Source organism: Bos indicus, chromosome 5 (genome assembly GCF_029378745.1).
Source record: "Bos indicus isolate NIAB-ARS_2022 breed Sahiwal x Tharparkar chromosome 5, NIAB-ARS_B.indTharparkar_mat_pri_1.0, whole genome shotgun sequence".
Lineage (NCBI taxonomy): Eukaryota > Metazoa > Chordata > Mammalia > Artiodactyla > Bovidae > Bos > Bos indicus.
Window position 1 is genome coordinate 55,863,964 of NC_091764.1, and position 22,927 is coordinate 55,886,890.

The window sequence follows — 22,927 nt, forward strand, 5'->3', positions numbered from 1 at the left end:
AGTTGAGCTATTTCAAATCCTAAAAGATGATGCTGTTGAAGTGCTGCACTCAGTATGTCAGCAAATTTGGAAAACTCAGCAGTGGCCACAGGACTGGAAAAGGTCAGTTTTCATTCCAATCCTAAAGAAGGGCAATGCCAAAGAATGTTCTAACTACCATACAATTGTGCTCATTTCATATGCTGGCATATGCTCAAAATTCTTCAATCTAGGCTTCAGCAGTATGTGAACCAAGAGTTTACAGAAGTATAAGCTGGGTTTTGAAGAGGCAGGGGAACCAGAGATCAAATCACCAACATTTGCTGGGTCATGGAGAAAACAAGGGAGTTCCATAAAAATATCTGCTCTGCTTCAATGACTACACTAAAGCCTTTCACTGCATGGATCACAACAAAGTGTGGAAAACTCTTAAAGAGATGGGAACCCCCTTGCCTGTCTCCTGAGAAACCTGTATGTGGGTCAAGAAGCAAGAGTTAGAACCAGACATAGAACAACTGACTGGGTCTTAACTGGGAAAGGAGTACAAGGCTGTATATTGTCACCTTGCTTATTTAACTTATATGCAGAGTACATCATGCAAAATGCTGGGTTGGATGAATCATAAGCTAGAATCAAGATTGCTGGGAGAAATATCAACAATGTCAGACGCAGATGACACCATTCTAACAGCAGAAAGTGAACAGCAACCAAGGGTGAAATAGGACAGTGAAAAAGCTGGCTTGAAACTCAACATTAAAAAAAACTAAGACCATGGCATCCAGTCCCATCGCTTCATGGCAAACAGATGGGGGAGAAAATGGAAGCAGTGACAGATTTTACTTTCCTGGGCTCCAAAATCACCGCAGACAAGTGACTGCAGCCATGAAATTAAAAGACATTTGCTCCTTGGAAGAAAAGCTATGACAAACCTAGACAGTGTCTTAAAAAGCAGAGACATCACTTTGCCAACAAAGGCCTGGATAGTCAAAGCTATGGTTTTTTCCAGCAGTCATGTATGGATGTGAGAGTTGGACCATAAAGAAGGCTCAATGCCAAAGAATCGATGCTTCCAAATTGTGGTGCTGGAGAAGACTCTTGAGAATCTCTTGGACTGCAAGGAGATCAAACCAGTCAGTCCTAAAGGAAATCAACCCTGAATATTCATTGGGATGACTGTTGCTGAAAGTGAAGCTCCAATTCTTTGGCCACCTGATGAGGAGAGCTGACTCACTGGAAAAGACCCTAATGCTGGTAAAGATTGAGGGCAGGAGAAGTGGGCGACAGAGAATGAAGTGGTTGGATGGCAACACTGACTCAATGGACATGAATTTGAGCAAATTCTGGGAGATAGTGGAAGACAGAGAAGCTTGGCGTGCTACAGTCCATGGGGTCTCAAAGAGTCAGACACGACTTAGTGAAGAAAAACAACAACAAAATGAAGGTGTTAATGAAATAGTAATTAGTGGTAACAGTTATTCAACATTGTTAATGTGCTTACTGCTACTGCATTGTACACTTAAAATAGTTAAAATGGCAACTTTTAATGTCTGTTTTACTATAACTTAAAAAACAATAATTAAAAATAAATGAAGAATGACTTTATGTTAAAAAGACATTGAAAAAATGGGCAATGCACCAAATTCACCAATAACATCTGCATTCCCTATAACCCAGTGATTCTACTAGATATTTCCCTGGAGGAACTCTTCCCCATTCACAATGTGGTCTACATAGCAGCAGTGTGTGTAAGGGCAGTAGAGTTGAAATCCAACTGTTCCTCAATAGAGGAATGGATAAGTAAACAATGAAACACAATGCAGCCATTAAAATAACTGAACTGGATCTCCACGTCATGCCACAGAATGATAAATACCTCCATTAGTGAAAAAGCAGAACTATGCTGATGCATAATTTTAAAACACAAAACTATACATGTTGCCTGGGATGTGTATAGCACTAATAAAAGTACAAAGCAACCACAGAGATGGTTCTGGTTGTTTCTGGAGACAAGACGAAGAAATGAGATGGTGGGCTTTAACTATATCATTAGCATTTTATTCCTTTTATTTAAAAAACAAAGAACAGATCCGAAGCAAATATGGTGAAATGTTAAACATCTGTTTAACTTGTCTATGACATTATTTCCTGTATGTCTGAAATGTTTCATAATTAAACATTTTAGTGGAAAAAAATCTTAGGTCTCTCTGAAATCCTATTTAATATAAGAATTGAGATAGGGATCCAAATTTATTTAATTCCAGATGGCTAACCTACTGTTTCTAAACTCCATGGAAAATGCACTTTTACCAAATTCTGTGCACACTGCTCCCACCAAGGAGGCACCTGGAAGATGGAACATCACCAGGCCAGCCCTGGAGTGGGGGATTCACTCAGTCACTAAACCTATTAACTTGGGGGCCCACCAAAAGCTGAAAATGAGAAGCAGGCAGATAGGAATACCATCAATTTTCTGCCACCAAAACCTCCAGACTCCCCAGAAAATATGCTTTTTGTTCTAGTTACAGTAACAGTTCCCTACTCAGATCCCAGCCCTGCCCACGTTCTGCTCTCATTCCTTCTCCTATACCTCAACCTACTCTCCTTTCTACTAAGTCCACCCAGCATGTAAACCTGCTCCTACCTTAACACGTGAAACAACAAGCACAAAGTCCCACCTTCCCAAGCCCACACCCGTCCCCTTCAAGTCCAGACTTCTTCAAAGACTTCCACTTCCTCACCACGGTGCTCAACACCTCAGCTTCACCAGCCCCCTGAAACTGCTCTGCAGGAAACCGCCAACGACCTCTGGCATGGAGTCCAACCAAGGACTGGCCAGGGGAGGCTGCGAACAGAGCACTTACCAATCTTCATCTGGCTCCCCTCCCTACCATCTGAATTTTTATTTCCATGTTTGTGTGTTGCTTTATTAAAATAACAATTCCTATGATCGCTCACAAGCAGTTTTTAATTCTCCACTTCCTTGAAGGTTCAGACGCAACCAACACCACAGGCCAGTTCCTTCTCAAGACATGTCCTTTCTATATTCTATGTCACCACAGTCTCCTTTCTGGCCCCTTCTTGGCAGAGACCCCTTCTGCCCAGGCCTTCAATGATGGCTTCCTTGAGCTCTGTTCCACTTTTCTGACTATATTCTGTCTCTTTGGGTGGGATTTCATCCATACCACAGCTTCAATTATAACCAGTAGGTTGATGGCTCCGAACACTCTGGGTTCAATTTAGATCTTTCTCCTGAGCTGTGAACCCAGAGATCCCAGAGCCTCCTCATATATATACATGGATGCCTATAGCCACTACAATCATCCTATTCAAAACCCAAACCAACATTTTCCTTTACCAAACCTACTGCTCTTCCCACTATACCCATCTTGGGAACGGAAACCACCATCTATCTAGTTGCTCAAGCCAGAGACCTGGGAATCTCACTCTGTTCATTTTGCCCCTTGAATCTCTCCAATAATTCAAATGTCTTCATCCCTGGGCCACCTTGTTTTCTCACCTGGATCACCGCGACCACCTCCTCACTGGTCTCCCAATCATTTGATTCGCTCCAGCCAGAGAACATCGATATTCTAGGAATCAGCAAACTAAGATGGACTGGAATGGGTGAATTTAACTCAGATGACCATTATATCTACTACTGTGGACAGGAATCCCTTAGAAAAAATGGAGTAGCCATCGTAGTTAACAAAAGAGTCCGAAATTCAGTACTTGAATGCAATCTCAAAAACAACAGAATGATCTCTGTTCGTTTCCAAGGCAAACCATTCAATATCATAGTAATCCAAGTCTATGCTACAACCAGTAATGCTGAAGTCGAATGGTTCTATGAAGAACTACAAGACCTTCTAGAACTAACACCCCAAAAAGAATGTCCTTTTCATATAGGGGACTGGAATGCAAAAGTAGGAAGTCAAGAAAGGAGTAACAGGCAAATTTGTCCTTGGAGTACAGAATGAAGAAGGGGAAAGGCTAGTAGAGTTCTGCCAAGAGAACGCACGGGTCATAGCAAACACCCTCTTCCAACAACACAAGAGAAGACTCTACACACGGACATCACCAGATGGTCAACACCGAAATCAGACTGATTATATTCTTTGTAGCCAAAGATGGAGAAGCTCTATACAGTTAGCAAAAACAAGACTGGGAGCAGACTGTGGCTCAGATCAAGAACTCCTTATTGCCAAATTCAGACTTAAATTGAAGAAAGTAGGGAAAACCACTAGACCATTCAGGTATGACCTAAATCAAATCCCTTATGACTACACAGTGGAAGTGAGAAATAGATTTAAAGGTCTAGATCTGATAGACAGAGTGTCTGATGAACTATGGATGGAGGTTCATGACATTGTACAGGAGACAGGGATCAAGACCATCCCAAGAAAATGAAATGCAAAAAAGCAAAATGGCTGTCTGAAGAAGCCTTACAAATAGCTGTGAAAAGAAAAGAAGCCAAAAGCAAAGGAGAAAAGGAAAGATATAAACATCTGAATGCAGAGTTCCAAAGAATAGCAAGGAGAGATAAGAAAGCCTTCCTCAGCAATCAATACAAAGAAATAGAGGAAAACAATAGAATGGGAAAGACTAGAGAACTCAAGAAAATTAGAGATACCAAGGGAACATTTCATGCAAAGGTAGGCACAGAAATGGTATGGACCTAACAGAATAATAATAAAGGACAGAAATGGTATGGACCTAACAGAAGCAGAAGATATTAAGAAGAGGTGGCAAGAATACACAGAAGAACTGTACAAAAAAGATCTTCATGACTGAGATAATCATGATGGTGTGATCACTCACACTCACCTAGAGCCAGACATCCTGGAATGTGAAGTCAAGTGGGTCTTAGGAAGCATCACCACGAACAAAGCTAGTGGAGGTGATGGAATTCCAGTTGAGCTATTTCAAATCCTAAAAGATGATGCTGTGAACATGCTGCATTCAGTATGTCAGCAAATTTGGAAAACTCAGCAGTGGCCACAGGACTGGAAAAGGTCAGTTTTCATTCCAATCCCAAAGAAAGGCAATGCCAAAGAATGTTTAAACTACCACACAATTGCACTCATCTCACACGCTAGTAAAGTAATGCTCAAAATTCTCCAACCCAGGCTTTAGCAATATGTGAACCGTGAACTTCCAGATGTTCAAGCTGGTTTTAGAAAAGGCAGAGAAACCAGAGATCAAATTGTCAACATCCGCTGGATCATCGAAAAAGCAAGAGAGTTCTAGAAAAACATCTACTTCTGCTTTATTGATTATGCCAAAGCCTTTGACTGTTTGGATCACAATAAACTGGAAAATTCTGAAAGAGATGGGAATACCAGACACCTGACCTGCCTCTTGAGAAACCTATATGCAGGTTCAGGAAGCAACAGTTAGAACTGGACATGGAACAACAGACTGGTTCCAAATAGGAAAAGGAGTACCTCAAGGCTGTATATTGTCATCCTGCTTATTTAACTTATATGCAGAGTACATCATGAGAAACGCTGGGCTGGATGAAGCACAAGATGGAATCAAGACTGCCAGGAGAAATATCAATAACCTCAGATATGCAGATGACACCACCCTTATGGTAGAAAGCAAAGAAGAACTAAAGAGCCTCTTGATGAAAGTGAAAGAGGAAAGTGAAAAAGTTGGCTTAAAGCTCAACGTTCAGAAAACTCTGATCATGGCATCCAGTCCCATCACTTCATGGCAAATAGATGGGGAAACAGTGGCTGACTTTATTTTTTGGGGCTCCAAAATCACTGCAGATGGTGACTGCAGCCATGAAATTAAGACACTTGCTCCTTGGAAGGAAAGTTATGACCAACCTAGACAGCATATTAAAAAGCAGAGACATCACTTTGTCAACAAAGGTCCGTCTAGTCAAGGTTATGGTTTTTCCAGTGGTCATGTATGGATGTGAGAGTTGGACTATAAAGAAAGCTGAGCGTCGAAGAATTGATGCTTTTGAACTATGGTGTTAGAGAAAACTCTTGAGAGTCCCTTGGACTGCAAGGAGATCCAACCAATCCATTCTAAAGAAGATCAGTCCTGGGTGTTCATTGGAGGGACTGTTGAAGCTGAAACTCCACTACTTTGGCCACCTCATGTGAAGAGCTGACTCATTTGAAAAGACCCTGATGTTGGGAAAGATTGAGGGCAGGAGGAGAAGGGGACAACAGAGGATGAGATGGTTGGATGGCATCACTGAGTCAGTGGACATGGGTTTGGGTAGACTCCAGGAGTTGGTGATGGACAGGGAGGCCTGGCATGCTGCGGTTCATGAGGTTGCAAAGAGTCTGACATGACTGAGCGACTGAAGTGAACTGTGCCAGAGCGAGCCTTCAAAACCAACACTGAATTTGTCAGCATCTGCTCAAAAGATCGGGCTGGCAAAAAGTTCATTTGGGTTTTTCCTAGGACAGCTTATGGGAAAACCTGAATGAACTTTTTGGCCAACCCAATACTTCATTGGTTTCCCCTCATTTCTCAGATTGTCCAAACTCCTCAACACAGCTGCAGAGCTTAGCGTGATGTGTGACTTGTCCCCTAGCGACTGCCCAGCCTCACCTCTCGTAGTTCCCTCCAGTCAGTGCACAGCTATCAATCCCTCCCATCTCCAGGCCTTTTGAATTCCATGTGCCTTCCACCTGGAACACCCTCTCCTTCCCACTCCTCTACAGTGGCTGGACTAAGTCCTCATCCTTCTACTGCCAGTTCAAAGGTCACCTTCCCCAGAGGTCTCCCCTTGACCTGGGTTAGTTCTTTCATTGTATGTTCCCCTATGAAAAGTACCTCACCCATCGGAGAGTCTGCCTATGTGCTGTGGCTGTTTGTATGTCTGTCTCCTGACAGCAGGACTAGGCCTCTCAGTCAGCATTTCCTCTCCAGCTGTCTATCATAGTGCTTGGCACAGGGCACATTGTCAGTAGCTATGAGGAAAATGAAGTCTTTGCCTTCAGTTCTCAGTGTCACTGAACATACAAACAAGTAAAGAAATATACAGAATACAATGAAGTAAGTGCTATAATAGATTAGATATGTGTGTGGGTGCTGTGGATTGCTGTCGTCTGAATGTCTGTGTCTCCCTAAAATTTGTAGGTTGAAATCCTCATGCCCACTGTGACGGTATCAGGAGAGGGTCCTGTCAGAGATGCTTAGCTCATGAGGTTGGAGCCCTCATAAATGGGATTAATACTCTTATGAAAGAGACCCCACAGAGCTCCTTTGTGAGGATACAAGAAGTCTGTGACTGGAAGAGGGTCCTCACCCAACCTCACTGGCACCCCAGTCCCAGACTTCCAGCTTCCAGTACTTGAGAAATAAATTTCTGTTGTTTATAAGCTACCTAGCCTGTGGTAGTTTGTTATAGCAGCCCAAACAGGCTAAGATGTGGATATATGTGGACACGGATGTACTGATATATGGAGCACTGAAAGAACACAATGAACTTTCTGGGCTAACCAAGAAAGGTCACAGAAAATACAGTGACATTTGAAATGGTTCATCATTCATTCCATTCATTCAGTGAATAATCTCTGGGCATCTACTTGGTGCCAGGCACTGTGGAAGACACTGAGGATACAGCAGAAAATAAGACAGTCAGATATTGTCCCTGACTTCCTGGAGCTTATTTTAGTGGGGATACACAAAGAAATTAAACCCCAAAAATAAGCTAATTTCAGGAAATGACACATGCTTTGAAGAATGTAAAACACCATAGGAGTTTATCAGGATGAAGGCAGAAGGGTGTGTGTGTCTGTGTGCCTATGTCAGATCTCCCTGTGGAGGTGTCACAGGGATATATAATCTGAATGAGAGGATGGAGACAGCCATTCAGAGATCTCTAGGCAGAGGAAATAGACCCAATGGTTCAAAAGACAGGAAGAGGGACTTCCCTGGTGGTCCAGTGACAAGACTCTGTGCTCCCGATGCTGGGGGCCTGGGTTCAGTCCCTGGTTGGGAAAACTAGATCCCACATGTCAACTAAGATCCAGTGCAGCCAAATAAAAAAATAGTTTTTAAAAAACAAACAACAACAAAAAATCAAAGGGCAGGAAGAACAGCAATGGGACAGAAACGCAGTAAGATTTTATATCTCTAACCCAGACCCTGTCCTGGAATTCCAGAATTAAGAGAGCAAACTACCAACTGCCCATCACCACTGGGATATCTACTAGACATTTTGACCTTCATATGTCCAACACCAGCCTACTTTCCTCCTCCACACCCGTTCCCTCCCACTTAACTAAATGACAATTCCATTTTTCCAGCTGCTCAAGCTAAAGGCCCTGGAATCATCATAGACTCCCTGTCACATCCAATCCTTCAACAACTTTTATTGGCTCTATCTTCAAAATCTATGCAGAATCTGGCTGCTTCCCCCTTCTCTGCTGCTACCACCCCAGTCTGCTCTGAAGTATTTGGGTCTTATCCTTTGTGTCAGGCAGAATTATTGAAGGCTTGCCAGAACTTGGTAGAGAAGTGACACCTGCTCAGAGTGGTGTGTTAGAGCCAACTCAGGCCAGTTCACAAAAGCCAACTGGTAAGTTTTCAGAAATGTTGCACGATGACTGACGTCACAGTGATAGCATGAATTTGGCCATGGTGGGGATATTTATACCATGGATATTGGCAGACATTACACCTGGGCTCCCCCCTCCACCACCCCACCCTACCCGGGCGATCCTAGTGTCCCACACTTACCACCACACAACTGCATGTGCAAATCTGTATTGCAGAAAGAGAACTCTTGTGTCCTGGTGTATATGTTTGTGAATACACATTAGAATCACCTGAGGAACTTGGCCTACCAGACAGCTGCCTGCCTGAATTCCTTTAAGTACCACAACATAAGGAAACTTTGTTAAGAGGCTGTTGGAGATGATGCAGGTGAGAAATGAAGGTATGAAGCATAGGAGAGGACAGCTGTGAGAGAAATACAGAAGTAGAATGAAGGAGCTTCGTTATCAGCTCTGATTCCTTCCCTCTACATCACTTCTCAGCTTGTAATCACAGGCTCATTTTTGTGATCCTTTAACCTCTGCCTTCCTCTCCCGCCTGCAGTCCAGGAGGGTAGGGGCTGCATGTCTGCCCCACTGCATCTCCAGAGCGGAGCCCCATACCGACACCAGCACGACCTCACTGCAGAGTCAGTAAGTGAAGAAAGGAGGACAAAGTGAAGAGTAAGAGTTAGTAATGAAACTCGTTCAGCTTAGGTGACAGAAAAGAGAAACACAGATAAAAGTGTGGTTGGTTGGTGGGAATGGAAATTGATATAACCACTCTGGAGAACAGTGTACGTGTGTGTTAAATCGCTTCAGTCATGTCCGACTCTGTGACCCCATGGACTGTAGCCCGCCAGGCTCCTCTATCTATGGAATTCTCCAGGCAAGAATACTGGACTGGGTTGCCATGTCCTCCTCCAGGGGATCTTCCCAACCCAGGGATGGAATCCAAGTCTCTTATATCTCCTTCATCGGCAGACAGGTTCTTTACCACTAGCGCCACCTGGGAAGCCCGGAGAACAGTACAGAGCTTCCTTAAAAAACTCAAACTACCATATGATGCAGCAATCCCACCACTGGGTATACACCCTGAGAAAACCACAATTCAAAAAGACATATGTACCCCAGTGTTCAGTGCAGCACTATTTACAACAGCCAGGACATGGAAGCAACCTAAACGTTCATCAACAGAAGAAGAGATAAAGAAGATGCGGTACATATACACGATGGAACATTAGCCATAAAGAGGAACAAAACTGGGTCATTTGTAGTGATGTGGATGAACCTAGATTCTGTTATATAGAGTGAAGTCAGAAAGAGAAAAACAATTATCATATATTAATGTGTATATATGGAATCTAGAAAAATGGTACTGATGAACCTATTTGCAAGGCAGAAATAGAGATGCAGACACAGAGAGTGCACTTCCGGGCACAGTGGGGTAAGCAGTAGGTGGGATGAGTTAACCGAGTAGCACTGACAGGTATACACTTCCATGTGTCAAACAGGTAGCTAGTAGGAAGCTCCTGTATAGCACAGGGAGCTCAGTTCAGGGCTGTGATTATCTAGAGGAGTGGGATGTGGGGCGGGACACAGGAGGTTCAAGAGTGGGGGCATGTATGTACACATATAGCTGATTCATGCTGTTGTAGAGCAGAACCTAATACAACATTGTAAAGCAATTATACACCTATTAAAAAAAAAAACAGAAGTGCCTGTGAAAATTGAGGCAGTGACACAAAGCTGGAAATATGAGTCTTAAACTTAGGGTCTAGGGCCTGGTAGAGACACTCTTGACGATACCACACAATCCTGCCCTCTTCCCTTAGACTCTGAGTTGCCACTGTCGGAGTGTCAACTTCCCTCTCCCAAGACTCACCCGAACTTCAGCCTCCCGGGGCCTCCCATTGAGGTCGCACTTGGACCCATTGCCATAGGTCTGGCTGTGGTAGCGTTTCAGGCGATGCTGCTTGGAGGCCTGGGGAGGACATCAGGCATGAGGGAGGGGTGTGAGAAAGACAGCAAGGAGGAAAAAAAAGAGCACTCTCTCCTAAGACGAAGCCCAGAGAAACACGCCAGTTAATCCTGACCCTCCCCTTCTCGACAGGGCTCTCAGTCTGCAGCCCAGACCCCTTTCTCTCCTGGTCCCACACTCCTGCCACCTTTGCTGTTTCATCATCCCAGTCGAAGGCCGATTGGTAGTAGCCGAGATAGAGGACTTCACCTTTGATCTCTGAATCTGCAAGAAAGAGAACAGTGAAGCATGGTTACCCTGTTCTCAGAGGACTAGGAGGGAAGGGAACTGGGGAGGCAGGTCACCTTCCATGACAGGTTTCTGAGGGCTTAGGGAAAACATAGGTGGAACTCACCTTCCATATGGTACTGCTGGATGTGGCGTCCATAACAGAATTCATATGTCCACCAGTCCTTGGTCTGACAATAAAAGAAAAAAGAACTGTCAGGGGGATGGAATGCAGACATCTCTTCTTGGAACCAAAATCTCTCCTGGCCCCAAAACACATAACCACTGATTTACTTCTCATCTCCTCCTTATTCTTAATCCTCCAGATTCTTGGTGAGGAGGGCTGTTTTTCTTCTATAAATTGGAGAGAGACCTCTACAGCCTAGTTGGTTTACTACTCTTCTCTTTCTAAATATTTAAAAAAATTTTTTTCTTTGTAAATATTTTTTTAATCCTTCTTTGTTGTCCATAAAGATAAAAAATCATGATATCCTGAAGCACTCAGACCAGGGAAACATGGAATATCAAAGTATTAATTGAACTTCCTTGTACTGTTTTAGCTACTGTGGATACAGCTGTGAACAAGATAAATTCTCTGATTTCACAGACTTACGTTCTAGTACTAGGATTCAGACCAAAAATAAACTGATAATTCAGTTAATAATTTCAGGTCATGAAAAGTGCCATGATGAAAAAAAAACAGGACACTGGGCAGAGAGTGACAGGGAAAGGAGTGACTTAACCAGGAAAGTTTCTCTCGGGGAGTACCCCTACTGCCCCAGCCTGACCCTCTTTAAGCACCTCAATATTGGTTTAATCTTTATTCTGAGATTTTCTATCCTAACACTCCTCTATAATCAGCAAAGTATCATCATCGGTTACAGGATTCTTTGCTTCTTTCCTGTCTGTGCAATATGCCTGCTCCTTCAGTGGCCTTCTTAACTCCTACAGATACTCTGATCACTCCTCATTCACAGACACATTGTGAATAGATAACTAGTTCCCAAATAGATAACTAGTTTCCATGCCCTCCTTCCCTCTATCCCAGTTCCTTTCACCTTCAGCAGGCAGGGAGCATCTTTCATCGGGCTCAACAACTCAGGGATCCCAGGCCCTTGGTAAGCAGGTGTCTCCTCCTCCCTTTCACGCTGGAAGTGAATAGCTCCAGCTGGCAGGCGACATTCATAGCGCTGCTTGTACTTAGAGGAGACAATCACCACGTCCGAAGCTTGGCTCTGGGAAAAAAGTGAGGGTCGGGGGACAGGGAGGCAAAGAGAGGTTTGGGATCAGGGAGAACAACGAGATCCCTCTTCACATAATGGGGAAGAGTCCAGTCAAGACAGAGTGAGCCACAAGTCCTCCAGCGGTGTTCAGCGGGTGAGGGGAGAGGGCACTCCCACTTTTTCACAGGGGAGGAGTCTGGGTGTTTCAATAGGGAACTGGAACCTGAAGTTGACAGAGGGAAGCCCCACCCCTCCCAGTCCCTGGCCCCAAGGGAATGGGTCTTTGACTACGATCCTCAGGAGTCCTCATAAAACCACTGCTTACTCTTCCCGATTCTCCTTAGGCTTCCGCCACAGACTCCACAGCTGCCCTTCTTCCTCTACCTTCTTCTCCTTCCCTTTCTGCCCAGGACCCTCGCCCCTCTACGCCTCCTCACCTGGCCTCCCATGACAGGCAACGGCAGTATCTCGATCCCATAACGCATCTCACTCAGCTCCTCCAGGTTCAGGCTCCCGACCCCGCCGGTCAGGGTTGCGGGTAACAGGAGCCCCAGAAGTAGCAGCCCCAACAGACTGGACAGCAGCGTTTCCGCCGCCATCTTTCGTTCCCCTTCTAATCCAGATCAATTCCTTCCGCCCTAAACCTGGCGGCGGCCTCATCCCGCCCATAACGTCCCAAGGTCTTATTGGCGAAACTTTCTGTCCCTCTCACGTGCCCTATTCCCATTTGTCAACGTAGCTCTAAAGCCCACGAGGAGGTGTATCACGACAATTAGCAAAATCACTCGCTACGCGTGATTGGTTGAAGAGGCCAACCAATCACCAATGATATCGGATCCCCTCCTCCCCTCTCCCAGTTTCAGGGAGGCGCGGTCTACACGCCGGGCCCAGTTAAGCAGTTGTTTTGTTTTGTTTTTCTCTGTTTTAGCCCAGCTGTTGTACGCATTTCTGATTGCTTTTTAAGTCATTTTTTATATTGTGTCTGGCCGCCGCCAAGCGGATGTTTGAGGTGGATGGGTGCGTGCACACAATACTCTTGAAAGCTACTTAATACTTGTTACAAAACAAACAATTATTGTATAGTAGCATTCCTCTTTTCATAGATACATACAACTTTAGGGTGATCTGGTAATTTGTGTCAAAACCTTTCTGGACGATCCTGCAGTTGTCTTCCAATAAAAATTATCCTAAAGAAATAATGGGAACTTCCAGTTGAAAACTGGGAGCTGGAGAGCTGCGAGTGACAAACGTAGGTATTGTCTTCCAGGCCACGTAGGAACAAAGGGAAAGGAGACAGCAGCATTTCAGAAGCTAGAAAGCAAATGGAGGAATGGGAACTGATGAAGCAATCCTGAGAAATTGATTCCTAAACAAACATAAACAAGAGCATGACTATATCTTTGGAAAAACTTATCTGGAGACTCTGTCCCGCCCAACAGAGAAATCCCAAAGATATTTTCATCAGGGTTCTCTTAAAGAAATAAGATGAGGGAATCCTACATTTAAGTCCTTGGCCGAGAATCCTGCATTGCAGGGAGATTCTTCTCTATCTGAGCCGGCACACAATCTTTCCAAACAGTTTTTTGATAGCCTCACTCCAAAATATAAGCCGACGGTCAAGGATCATAAAACATTTAAGGAATGTCTTTAATATAAAAAGAAGAAAACAAAAAAAGCAAGAAGAAGAAGAAGAGCAGCAACTCAGAGGAAACAAATTGCAAGGGAGAAAAAGCAACCGAAAATTAAACAAACAAAAACCCATCAGTAAGAGCCTCAGAGAAATAATATATTGTGTGCATAAAATTATAGCAGGAGCAGGGCGGAGCGAGCATCGCAGACCTGGGACCAGCCTTTGATCGCGCAGTTCTCACCGCCTAGTTTGGGCGGGCCGAGGAGGGGACCTCCAACCGCGATCCCCGTGGGAGTGTGTTTTCCCTGTCCCATGGAGACCGCGCCTCCCTCGCCGGACCTGAGAGAGAAAAGAGCAAAGCTTGCAGAGGCTGCAGAGAGAAGACAGAAGGAGGCTGCATCTCGGAGTATTCTAAATGTTCAGTCTGTAGAAGAAAAGAGAAAGAAAAAGGAAAAAATAGAAAAAGAAATGGCTACATCTGAACCCCCACCAGAAGGTGGACTTAGATGGATAGTTTTATAAAGCATGAGTGTAAGAGTCTACTGCCAATTACTATACCTGCAATCAAGTGGACATCCTCAATTTAACTTCTTCTCTGAACAAATGAAGATTCAGACTTTGTAATTTTAGTGCTCTTAAGTGCAGTGCTTTTTCAAAACTGAATATTGAAAATTCTTTTGATTGTCAGACTTAGAAAATGGCCAGAACTTTCATTAAATACTTATTTTCCCTACATGTGCTCTTCTGCAGACAGTGGGTGATTTGCCATTTTTCAGTAGTTAGAACATGGACCTAAATTGTGAATATATATTTATATTGCATGGAAAAATTTTGCATACATCTCAAATATTCAAATTTTCACTTGTATTTCCCCTCCTTTATAAAGTGATCTAGCTATTTTTAATTTGCCACTTAACCTTATATCTCATTATTTCATTATATGTGAAGATTTTTGCTTAAACTTCCAGATGTTCAAGCTGGTTTTAGAAAAGGCAGAGAAACCAGAGATCAAATTGCCAACATCCGCTGGATCATCGAAAAAGCAAGAGAGTTCCAGAAAAACATCTATTTCTGCTTTATTGACTATGCCAAAGCCTTTGACTGTGTGGATCACACTAAACTGTGGAAAATTCTGAAAGAGATGGGAATACCAGACCACCTGACCTACCTCTTGAGAAACCTATATGCAGGTCAGGAAGCAACAGTTAGAACTGGACATGGAACAACAGACTGATTCCAAATAGGAAAGGAGTACGTCAAGGCTGTATATTGTCACCCTGCTTATTTAACTTCTATGCAGAGTACATCATGAGAAACGCTGGGCTGGAAGAAGCACAAGCTGGAATCAAGATTGCTGGGAGAAATATCAGTAACCTCAGATATGCCGATGACACCACCCTTATGGCAGAAAGTGAAGAGGAACTAAAAAGCCTCTTGATGAAAGTAAAAGTGGAGAGTGAAAAGTTGGCTTAAAGCTCAACATTCAGAAAACGAAGATCATGGCATCTGGTCCCATCACTACATGGGAAATAGATGGGGAAACAGTGGAAACAGTGTCAGACTTTATATTTTTGGGCTCCAAAATCACTGCAGATGGTGATTGCAGCCATGAAATTAAAAGATGCTTACTTCTTGGAAGGACAGTTATGACCAACCTAGATAGCATATTGAAAAGCAGAGACATTACTTTGTCAACAAAGGTCCATCTAGTCAAGGCTATGGTTTTTCCAGTGGTCATGTAGGGATGTGAGAGTTGGACTGTGAGAAAGCTGAGCACTGAAGAATTAATGCTTTTGAACTGCGGTGTTGGAGAAGACTCTTGAGAGTCCCTTGGACTGCAAGGAGATCCAACCAGTCCATTCTGAAGGAGATCAGTCCTGGGTGTTCTTTGGAAGGACTGATGCTAAAGCTGAAACTCCAATACTTTGGCTACCTCATGCGAAGAGTTGACTCACTGGAAAAGACCCTGATGCTGGGAGGGATTGGGGGCAGGAGGAGAAGGGGACGACAGAGGATGGGATGGCTGGATGGCATCACCGACTCGATGGACATGAGTCTGAGTGAACTCCGGGAGTTGGTGATGGCCAGGGAGGCCTGGTATGCTTCGATTCATGGGGTCGCAAAGAGTCGGACACGACTGAGCGACTGAACTGACTAACTGAGAGACTCAGTGCCTTTTGAACTGATCGTCAGGGGAAATCTTGAAAAATTATTTGAAGGGCATATATGAAGGAACACTGTAAATTTTTAAACTTACTAAGAAATTGATATTTCTGGAAAACATTAAACTTCTTATAATTTATTTTCTACCTCTGTAGCTTATAAAATTGACACACTCTGTTTTACATTATAATAAAGTTTTTCTTTAGCTTGCTTAATTTAAAATTATATATTGGTGATGCCATCAGAGGGCAGTGATGTACAATATACAGTATTAGATTCAACTCTATAAAGATCTTTGTAGTAATTGAATGAGTTAACCTAAGAATCTGGATGGGTTATACTTAGTGCTAATGTTGTTTGTCCAAATTTCATAGGTGTTTTTATTCTTTTGTATTTATTAAAGAATGATTATAAGATTTTTATAGATGTGAAATTGCCAAGGTAAGTATGAATGTATGAAAGAAATATGTAAGTACTCTATTTAAAAAGTCTACTTTAAACAAAAATATTGCAAGGTAATTCTATGTGATGCATTGCCATAAACTTTTTAGATTTTTGTTCATTGGTAATATGTATTATAGAATTTTTTGTCTTTTGAGTTTTTAATATATAGTAAGCTCAAGTAGAAGAATTACTGCATTTTTAATTTGGTTGCTATTTTGGATGATAAGTCTGAGCCCTAAATTAGAATTTTCAGGTATTAAGTGCAATAAGGATTATAAATTAAATAGACCAACTCACCTTATTTACAAAAAGGAAACTGGACTACTATCTTGCTTATCCCTCCTACAAATCTTGTTTTATATTGCAGTATATTATGTATTTTAATTTTAAAGAGTTTGAACTGTAATATAGATCTCTTGACTCCTCATTGGAAAAATCACTTTCTTTGATTATTGAATGAAATATTCTGTGACTATCCAGGCAAGATATGTAGTTAAAGACAGGTTCAATTTTCTTTATCCTTTAGAGAATTGGTAGTATGTTTGTTCATGAAAGATTGTGAAGTCATTGGATTATATTTTAGAAATAAAATTTTTTACTTAAAAAATTTACAACAGAAAGCTATTTTTTTAAGGAAGCAATTTTTAAAAGCAGCTACTATTCAGATAAGAAAAAAGAGCTCTTGGAAATCAAAACCAATAAAAATAAAAATTCAATAGAAAGACTAGAGGATACAGTTGAACATTAATGGTTGGGAATCTGTCTGCGGATGCAGGAGACATGGCTTCAATCCCTGATCCGGGAAGATCCCACAAGCCTCAGAGCAACTAAGCCTGTGCACCACAACTCCTGATCCAGTGCTCTAGACCCTGGGGTCTGCAACAGGAGAAGGCACTCCAGTGAGAAGCCTGAGCATCACAGTGAAGTGATCCCTCTCTTCACAGCTAGAGAAAGGTCATGCATGCAAAAGTGAAGACCCAGTGCAGCCATAAATAAACAAGTAAGTCTTTGAAAGAAAGAAAGAAAATGAAATTTGGCCTACTTTAGGAGAAAATTAATAAAAAGTAAAGGATCAGTCCAGCAGGTCCAGCATCTGAATAAAGCATACGTGCGTGCTCAGTTGCTTCAGTTGTATCCAACTCTTTGTGACTCCCATGGACCACAGCCCAATCAGCTCCTCTGTCCAAGGAATTCTCCAGGCAAGAATACTAGAGCGGGTTGCCATTCCCTTGTCCAGGGGATCTTCCCAACCCAGAGATTGAATCTGGGTCTCCTGCGTCACAGGTGGATTCTTTTCCATCGAACCGCCAGGGAAGCCTCTCTGAATAGCAAGGGTTTCACAAAAAGAACAGAGACTCAGAAGGGAAGAAACAATCACCAAAAGTATTTTAAAGTATTGTGTTATCCTAAAATGAAGAAAGTCTCTAAATTGGAAGGGCACACTGATAGCAAACCCACACCAAATCCTTCATCAAAGAATTTCAGAACACTGGACACAGACAAACAATTCTAAGAGCTTCCAGAGAAAAGGACAAGTTGCATACAAAGCTCAAGAATCAGAATAGCATTTGGCTTATCAAAACTCTGTAAGATAGAAGACAGTAGAGAATGGCTTCAAAATTTTGAAGGAAACTGTTTCCAACCTAGAATTCTATTAATACACACAGCCAAACTATGATCTAACTATGAGTCCAGAATAAAGACAATTTCAGACATGCAATTCAAAATACAGATATTCCATGCGTTGTTCTTCGGAAAGTTAGGAGAGGGTTTATTACACCAAGACAAATAAATTAGTCAAAAGAGAGAAAGGTATGAAATCCATGAAACAGTATCCAGCACAAAAGAGAAAAAGGAATCCCCAAGGTGATGTTAAAGGGAGATTTCAAGTTGTAGGGCAAGACCAGAGATCAATTCATCAAGATTAGAGAAAATTCAGGATTCAGGAGTGATTTTTTTAAGAAATAAAATTGATAGACTACCTAAGACAATGGAACTTACTGAAGAGACATTTGCTTAACCAGAGGAGAACCTGGGGATATATTAATGATAGGTACATAGAGGAGCCTAGTGGGACTACAATTCGTGGCACGTCAAAGAGTCAGACATTACTGAATGAACCCACGCACACACATGTAGAAAGTTAAGGGGAAAAAAACACATTAATTCTTATGAAGATAAAAAGTTGTGCTAGAAAAGCTAACCGGACTTCTGTTTTCTTCAACACAGTTTGTTAACCTTACACTAAAGATGATTTAAAATGCTGAGTGAAATATAATTATCTTCCTTCTTAAAGCATGGATAAAGCCAACAAAACAGTAAAGAATTAACAGGCTAAAACCTAAATTAAGTCAGAAACCTAGAGAGGTATTCAAAACCCTGTAGTCACATTTGCTTGGAGGGCATTTGCCAAATTTGCAGAATTAAGCTTTGTTTTTTTAATGTATGTTTTGAACTCTTTTTTAAATTGAAGTATAGGTGATATACTTCACCTATATTGGAGGAGGAGCCTGGTAGGCTACAGTCCACGGGGTCACAAAGAGTCGGACATGGCTGAGCCACTTCACTTCACTTCATAGGTGATACACTAAATTATGTAAGTTACAGGCGTACAGTGTATTGACTCATAATTTTTAAAGGTTATACTCCATTTATAGTTATTATAAAATATTGGTCATCTGCCCTGTGCTGTACAATATATCCCTGTAGCTTATTTTATGCCTAACAGTTTGTACTTCTTAATCCACTACTCTCTATTGCCTCTCCTCCCTTCTCTCTCTGCGCAGGTAATCACTAGCTTTTTTCTCTATATCTGTGAGTTTGCCCTTCTTTTTGTTGTTATATTCTCTAGCTTGTTGTATTTTTTAGATCTGATATACGTGATATTATACAGTATTTGTCTTTCTTTGTCTGACATTTTACTTAGCATGATATCTTCCGAGTCCATCCATTTGCTGCAAAGGCAGGTTTTCGTTATTTTTTATGGCCAAGTAGTATTCCACTGTATGTATATACATATTGCTGGATCATATTGTAGCTCTAGTTTTAGTTTTTTGAGAAACCATATTGTTTTCCACAGTGATTGCACCAATTTACATTCCCACCAACAGTGTGCAGATGTGAGCTTTGCTCTCTAGGGAATGGGAAAGAAGATCCATCCGGGGTGGAGAGTTTGAGGAAAGATTCTCCTGCTGGTGGACCTGCCCCCAGCTCTGCAGCTCCAGAGACCTGCAAGGAAGGTAGCCTCAGTGCCAAACAAAGATGAAGAATGTGTGATTACAAGTAGGACTTTAAAAAATTTTACAGAACAATTTCACAATGTTTAAATGTTTTTTTTTTTTTTAATTCAAGCTGTAAATTTAGATTTAAGTGGTTCCAAGGACGAGAAAATAATGCTGTAGGCACTTAGCTGAAGTAAACACAAATTCACTCTGGAAAAATGTCCTCTTCATCCCAGGCCCCAAAGAACGCCTACAGACCATTTTCCTAGGGAAGTTAGTGACTCGTAATGAAAAATAACTAAACCCCAAAGGAGGTAAGACATTGTGAATGAGAACCAGAAGAAACAACAGCAGAAACTGAGCTTCAAAGACTTCAGATATTGTAATTATCTGACATAGATTATAAAGTAATTATGCTTACTATACTTAAAGAAATATAAGACAAAATTGAAAATATATCAGAAAACAGGAAGCTATAAAAATGATCTAACATTTAAAGTAGAGATTCTAGAAATAAAATTATAAAGTTTTAAACTAAAAACTGAATAAAGTAACTAAGTAGTCTAAGAAGCAATTAGTCTTCATGGGAAAATTCTAGCTAATAAGAGCAGAAGGAATTATATACCATCATCATTTTACAATCCCAATGAAATGATCTAGGCAATAGTCATCAATGACTATCAGAAATATTAAGTAAGAGGCTGACACATGAATCAAACTGACACCACGTGCATATACCGATAAAACTTAACATTACGAAAAGAGGAGAATCCGGATAGTATGTGCTTCTTGATGGCATACAGTAGGAAGCACAGAGCGTTTTCTACAAAGGATTCTTGCCAAAAAAAAACACACAAGACTATAAATATAATACTGGTTTTACAGGAAATATTAGAAACGGGACAATATGTTAAACACCATCAGAATGTAATCAAGAATAAAACAGGATCAGTGCTCAAGTTTCTTCAACAAATACATTGCAAGGAAAAAGCGGGGGGAAATAATTGTTATAGTTTAAAAGAGGTTTGAGAAACCTGTCAAATGCAACATATAACTCTTGTTTGGATCTTGAATCAAACTATTATAAAAAGACCTTTATGAGTCAGTTAGGGAGATTCAGACCCTGAGTAGATATTATACGATATTAAAATACCATTTTTAATTTTGCTGATATAATAATGGCATTATGGTTATGTTGAAAAGATAGTTCTTATCTCTTAGGGATTGCATACTCAAGTATTCACCAATGAAAGAGTGTAATGACTGCCATTTGCCTTAAAATAATTCTGTGGGAGTCTAGGAGAAGTGGTGAGAGCATAGATGAAACAAAATTGATCATATTTTTAGTTGAAGCAGCGTGTAATACATACAGATTCATTATTCTTAACTTTGAATTGTATTTGAAAATTTTTCATTTAAATTTTCTTTTTAAACTCTCAAAGAGCAGTTTAAACTTAGCTGAAGATACAGTTCAGTTCAGTTCAGTCGCTCAGTCTTGTCCGACTCTTTGTGATCCCATGAATCGCAGCACGCCAGGCCTCCCTGTCCATCACCAACTCCTGGAGTTCACTCAGACTCATGTCCATCGAGTCGGTGATGCCATCCAACCATCTCATCTTCTGCCGTCCCCTTCTCCTCCTGCCCCCAATCCATCCCAGCATCAGAGTCTTTTCAAATGAGTCAGTTCTTTGCATCAAGTGGCCAAAGTACTGGAGTTTCAGCTTCAGCATCAGTCCTTCCAAAGAACACCCAGGGCTGATCTCCTTTAGGATGGACTGGTTGGATCTCCTTGCAGTCCAAGGGACTCTCAAGAGTCTTCTCCAACACCACCGTTCAAAAGCATCGATTCTTCGGTGCTCAGCTTTCTTCACAGTCCAAGTCTCACATCCATACATGACCACTGGAAAAACCATAGCCCTGACTAGACGGACCTTTGTTGGCAAAGTAATGTCTCTGCTGAAGATACAATTAGTGAAGTAGAAAATACACTGGAAGATGTTACCCAGAATGAAACACAGAACAACAAAGGGAGAAATATGAAAGAGAAAGTAGGATATATAAAGAGTAAAGTGAGAAAACCGATTAAAGTTCAGGAAAGAATGAAGCAAAGATAATGGTTTAGCATATTCTAGAACTAATGAAAGATACAAAATCCACTGATTCAAGATGTCCCCCACCAAAATTTTAAAGCAGAATGGATGAAAAGAAGTCTGTTCATAGGTATATCACTATAAAACTGAGTGACACTGAAGAAAAACAGATACTAAAAGCACCCAGAGTGTGAGTTGGATGAATGGACACATTCTTCAGAACTCATTGACCTACAACGTGTAAGTCCTGTGCATTTCACTACATGTACATTTAACCACAACAAAAGTGGTTAAAAGCAGCCAGAGGGACTTCCCTGGTGGTCCAGTGGTTAAGAATCCTCCTGCCAATGCAGTCGACACGGTTTCCATCCCTGGTTTGGGAAGATCCTACATGCTGCGGAGCAACTAAGCTTGTGCACCACAGCTACTGAGCCCACACGCCCTAGAGTCTGTGTTCTGCAACAAGAGAACCCACAGCAACAGGAAGAGTACACACCACAACTAAAGTAGCCCCACTCCCCGCCAACGAGAGAAAGCCCAGGCGAGCACCAAAGACCCAGTGCAGATAAAAAAAAAAAAAAAAAAAAAATTAAAGCAGCCAGAAAACCAGATTATCTTCAAAGGAGTAGCAGTTAAACTGAGAGCTGACTTCTTGAATGACAGCAATGGAAGCCAGAAGACAATAGATGATATCTTCAATGTGATGAAACAAAATAATCTCCACTGGTAATTTTATGGCTACTGAAAATATCTTTCAATAATGAGGGCAAAATTTCAGACCAAACAAAAACAACTCCCCCAGGAGGGTTTGCAACCAGAAGGCTGTCACTAAGGAAAGTCTAAAAGATATACTTCAGGGGAAAGGCAGGGATACTAAATGAAAGGTCTGAGGTATAAGAAGGAATGAAGTGGAGAAATAGGTAAAAATCCTACGTGACTATTGACAGTTGAAAAAAAAAACTTTTTCTAGGGTTTAACTCTTAAGAGGGAGGAATTAAAACACACCAAAGCAATAACATACATTGGGAACTTGATGAACCAAATTAAATTTTTCAAGGTTTCTTATATTATCTGCAAGGAGAGTGTGCTGATTATCAAATATGTCTTTCCACTTCAAATTCACCCTTCTATATACCACTGTGGTCCTGCGGCTTGTATTTTGAAAATTATGTTTCATTTTTTTCCCTTGTAAACAGACTCTATTTTTTACAGCAATTTCAGGTTCACAGAAAAATTGAGTATCAAGTACAGAGAGTTCCCATGTATCCCCTGTCTTCACACGCACAGAGTCTCCCCTGCTCTCAACATCCCACACAAGAGTGACCCATCCCTTATAATTAATGAGCCTACAATGACACATCATCCAAGCTCACAGATTACACTAGGGTTCATTCACTCTTGGTGCTATAGTGATACATTCTA

The 22,927-nt window shown here is 41.6% G+C and overlaps 1 protein-coding gene and 1 pseudogene across 2 annotated transcripts in view; one reads left to right on the forward strand and one right to left on the reverse strand.

Moving 5' to 3' along the window:
* OS9 (OS9 endoplasmic reticulum lectin) overlaps positions 1-12,587 on the reverse strand; it is a 34,213-nt gene extending 21,626 nt beyond the window's left edge. Inside the window, exons 1-5 of one of the 2 annotated variants that reach the window (XM_019960940.2) lie at positions 12,395-12,587; positions 11,793-11,969; positions 10,862-10,925; positions 10,655-10,731; positions 10,372-10,470 (exon numbers count right to left, since the gene is read on the reverse strand). In XM_019960940.2, the coding sequence (XP_019816499.2) occupies positions 10,372-10,470; positions 10,655-10,731; positions 10,862-10,925; positions 11,793-11,969; positions 12,395-12,556 (579 nt within the window). In that variant the 5' untranslated portion in view covers positions 12,557-12,587. The remainder of the gene's footprint in view (positions 1-10,371; positions 10,471-10,654; positions 10,732-10,861; positions 10,926-11,792; positions 11,970-12,394) is intronic. The other variant, XM_019960938.2, reaches the window with a different exon arrangement.
* A 370-nt stretch (positions 12,588-12,957) lies between these two features.
* Positions 12,958-16,189, forward strand: LOC109575106 (small VCP/p97-interacting protein pseudogene; annotated as a pseudogene).
* Positions 16,190-22,927: the final 6,738 nt, after the last annotated feature.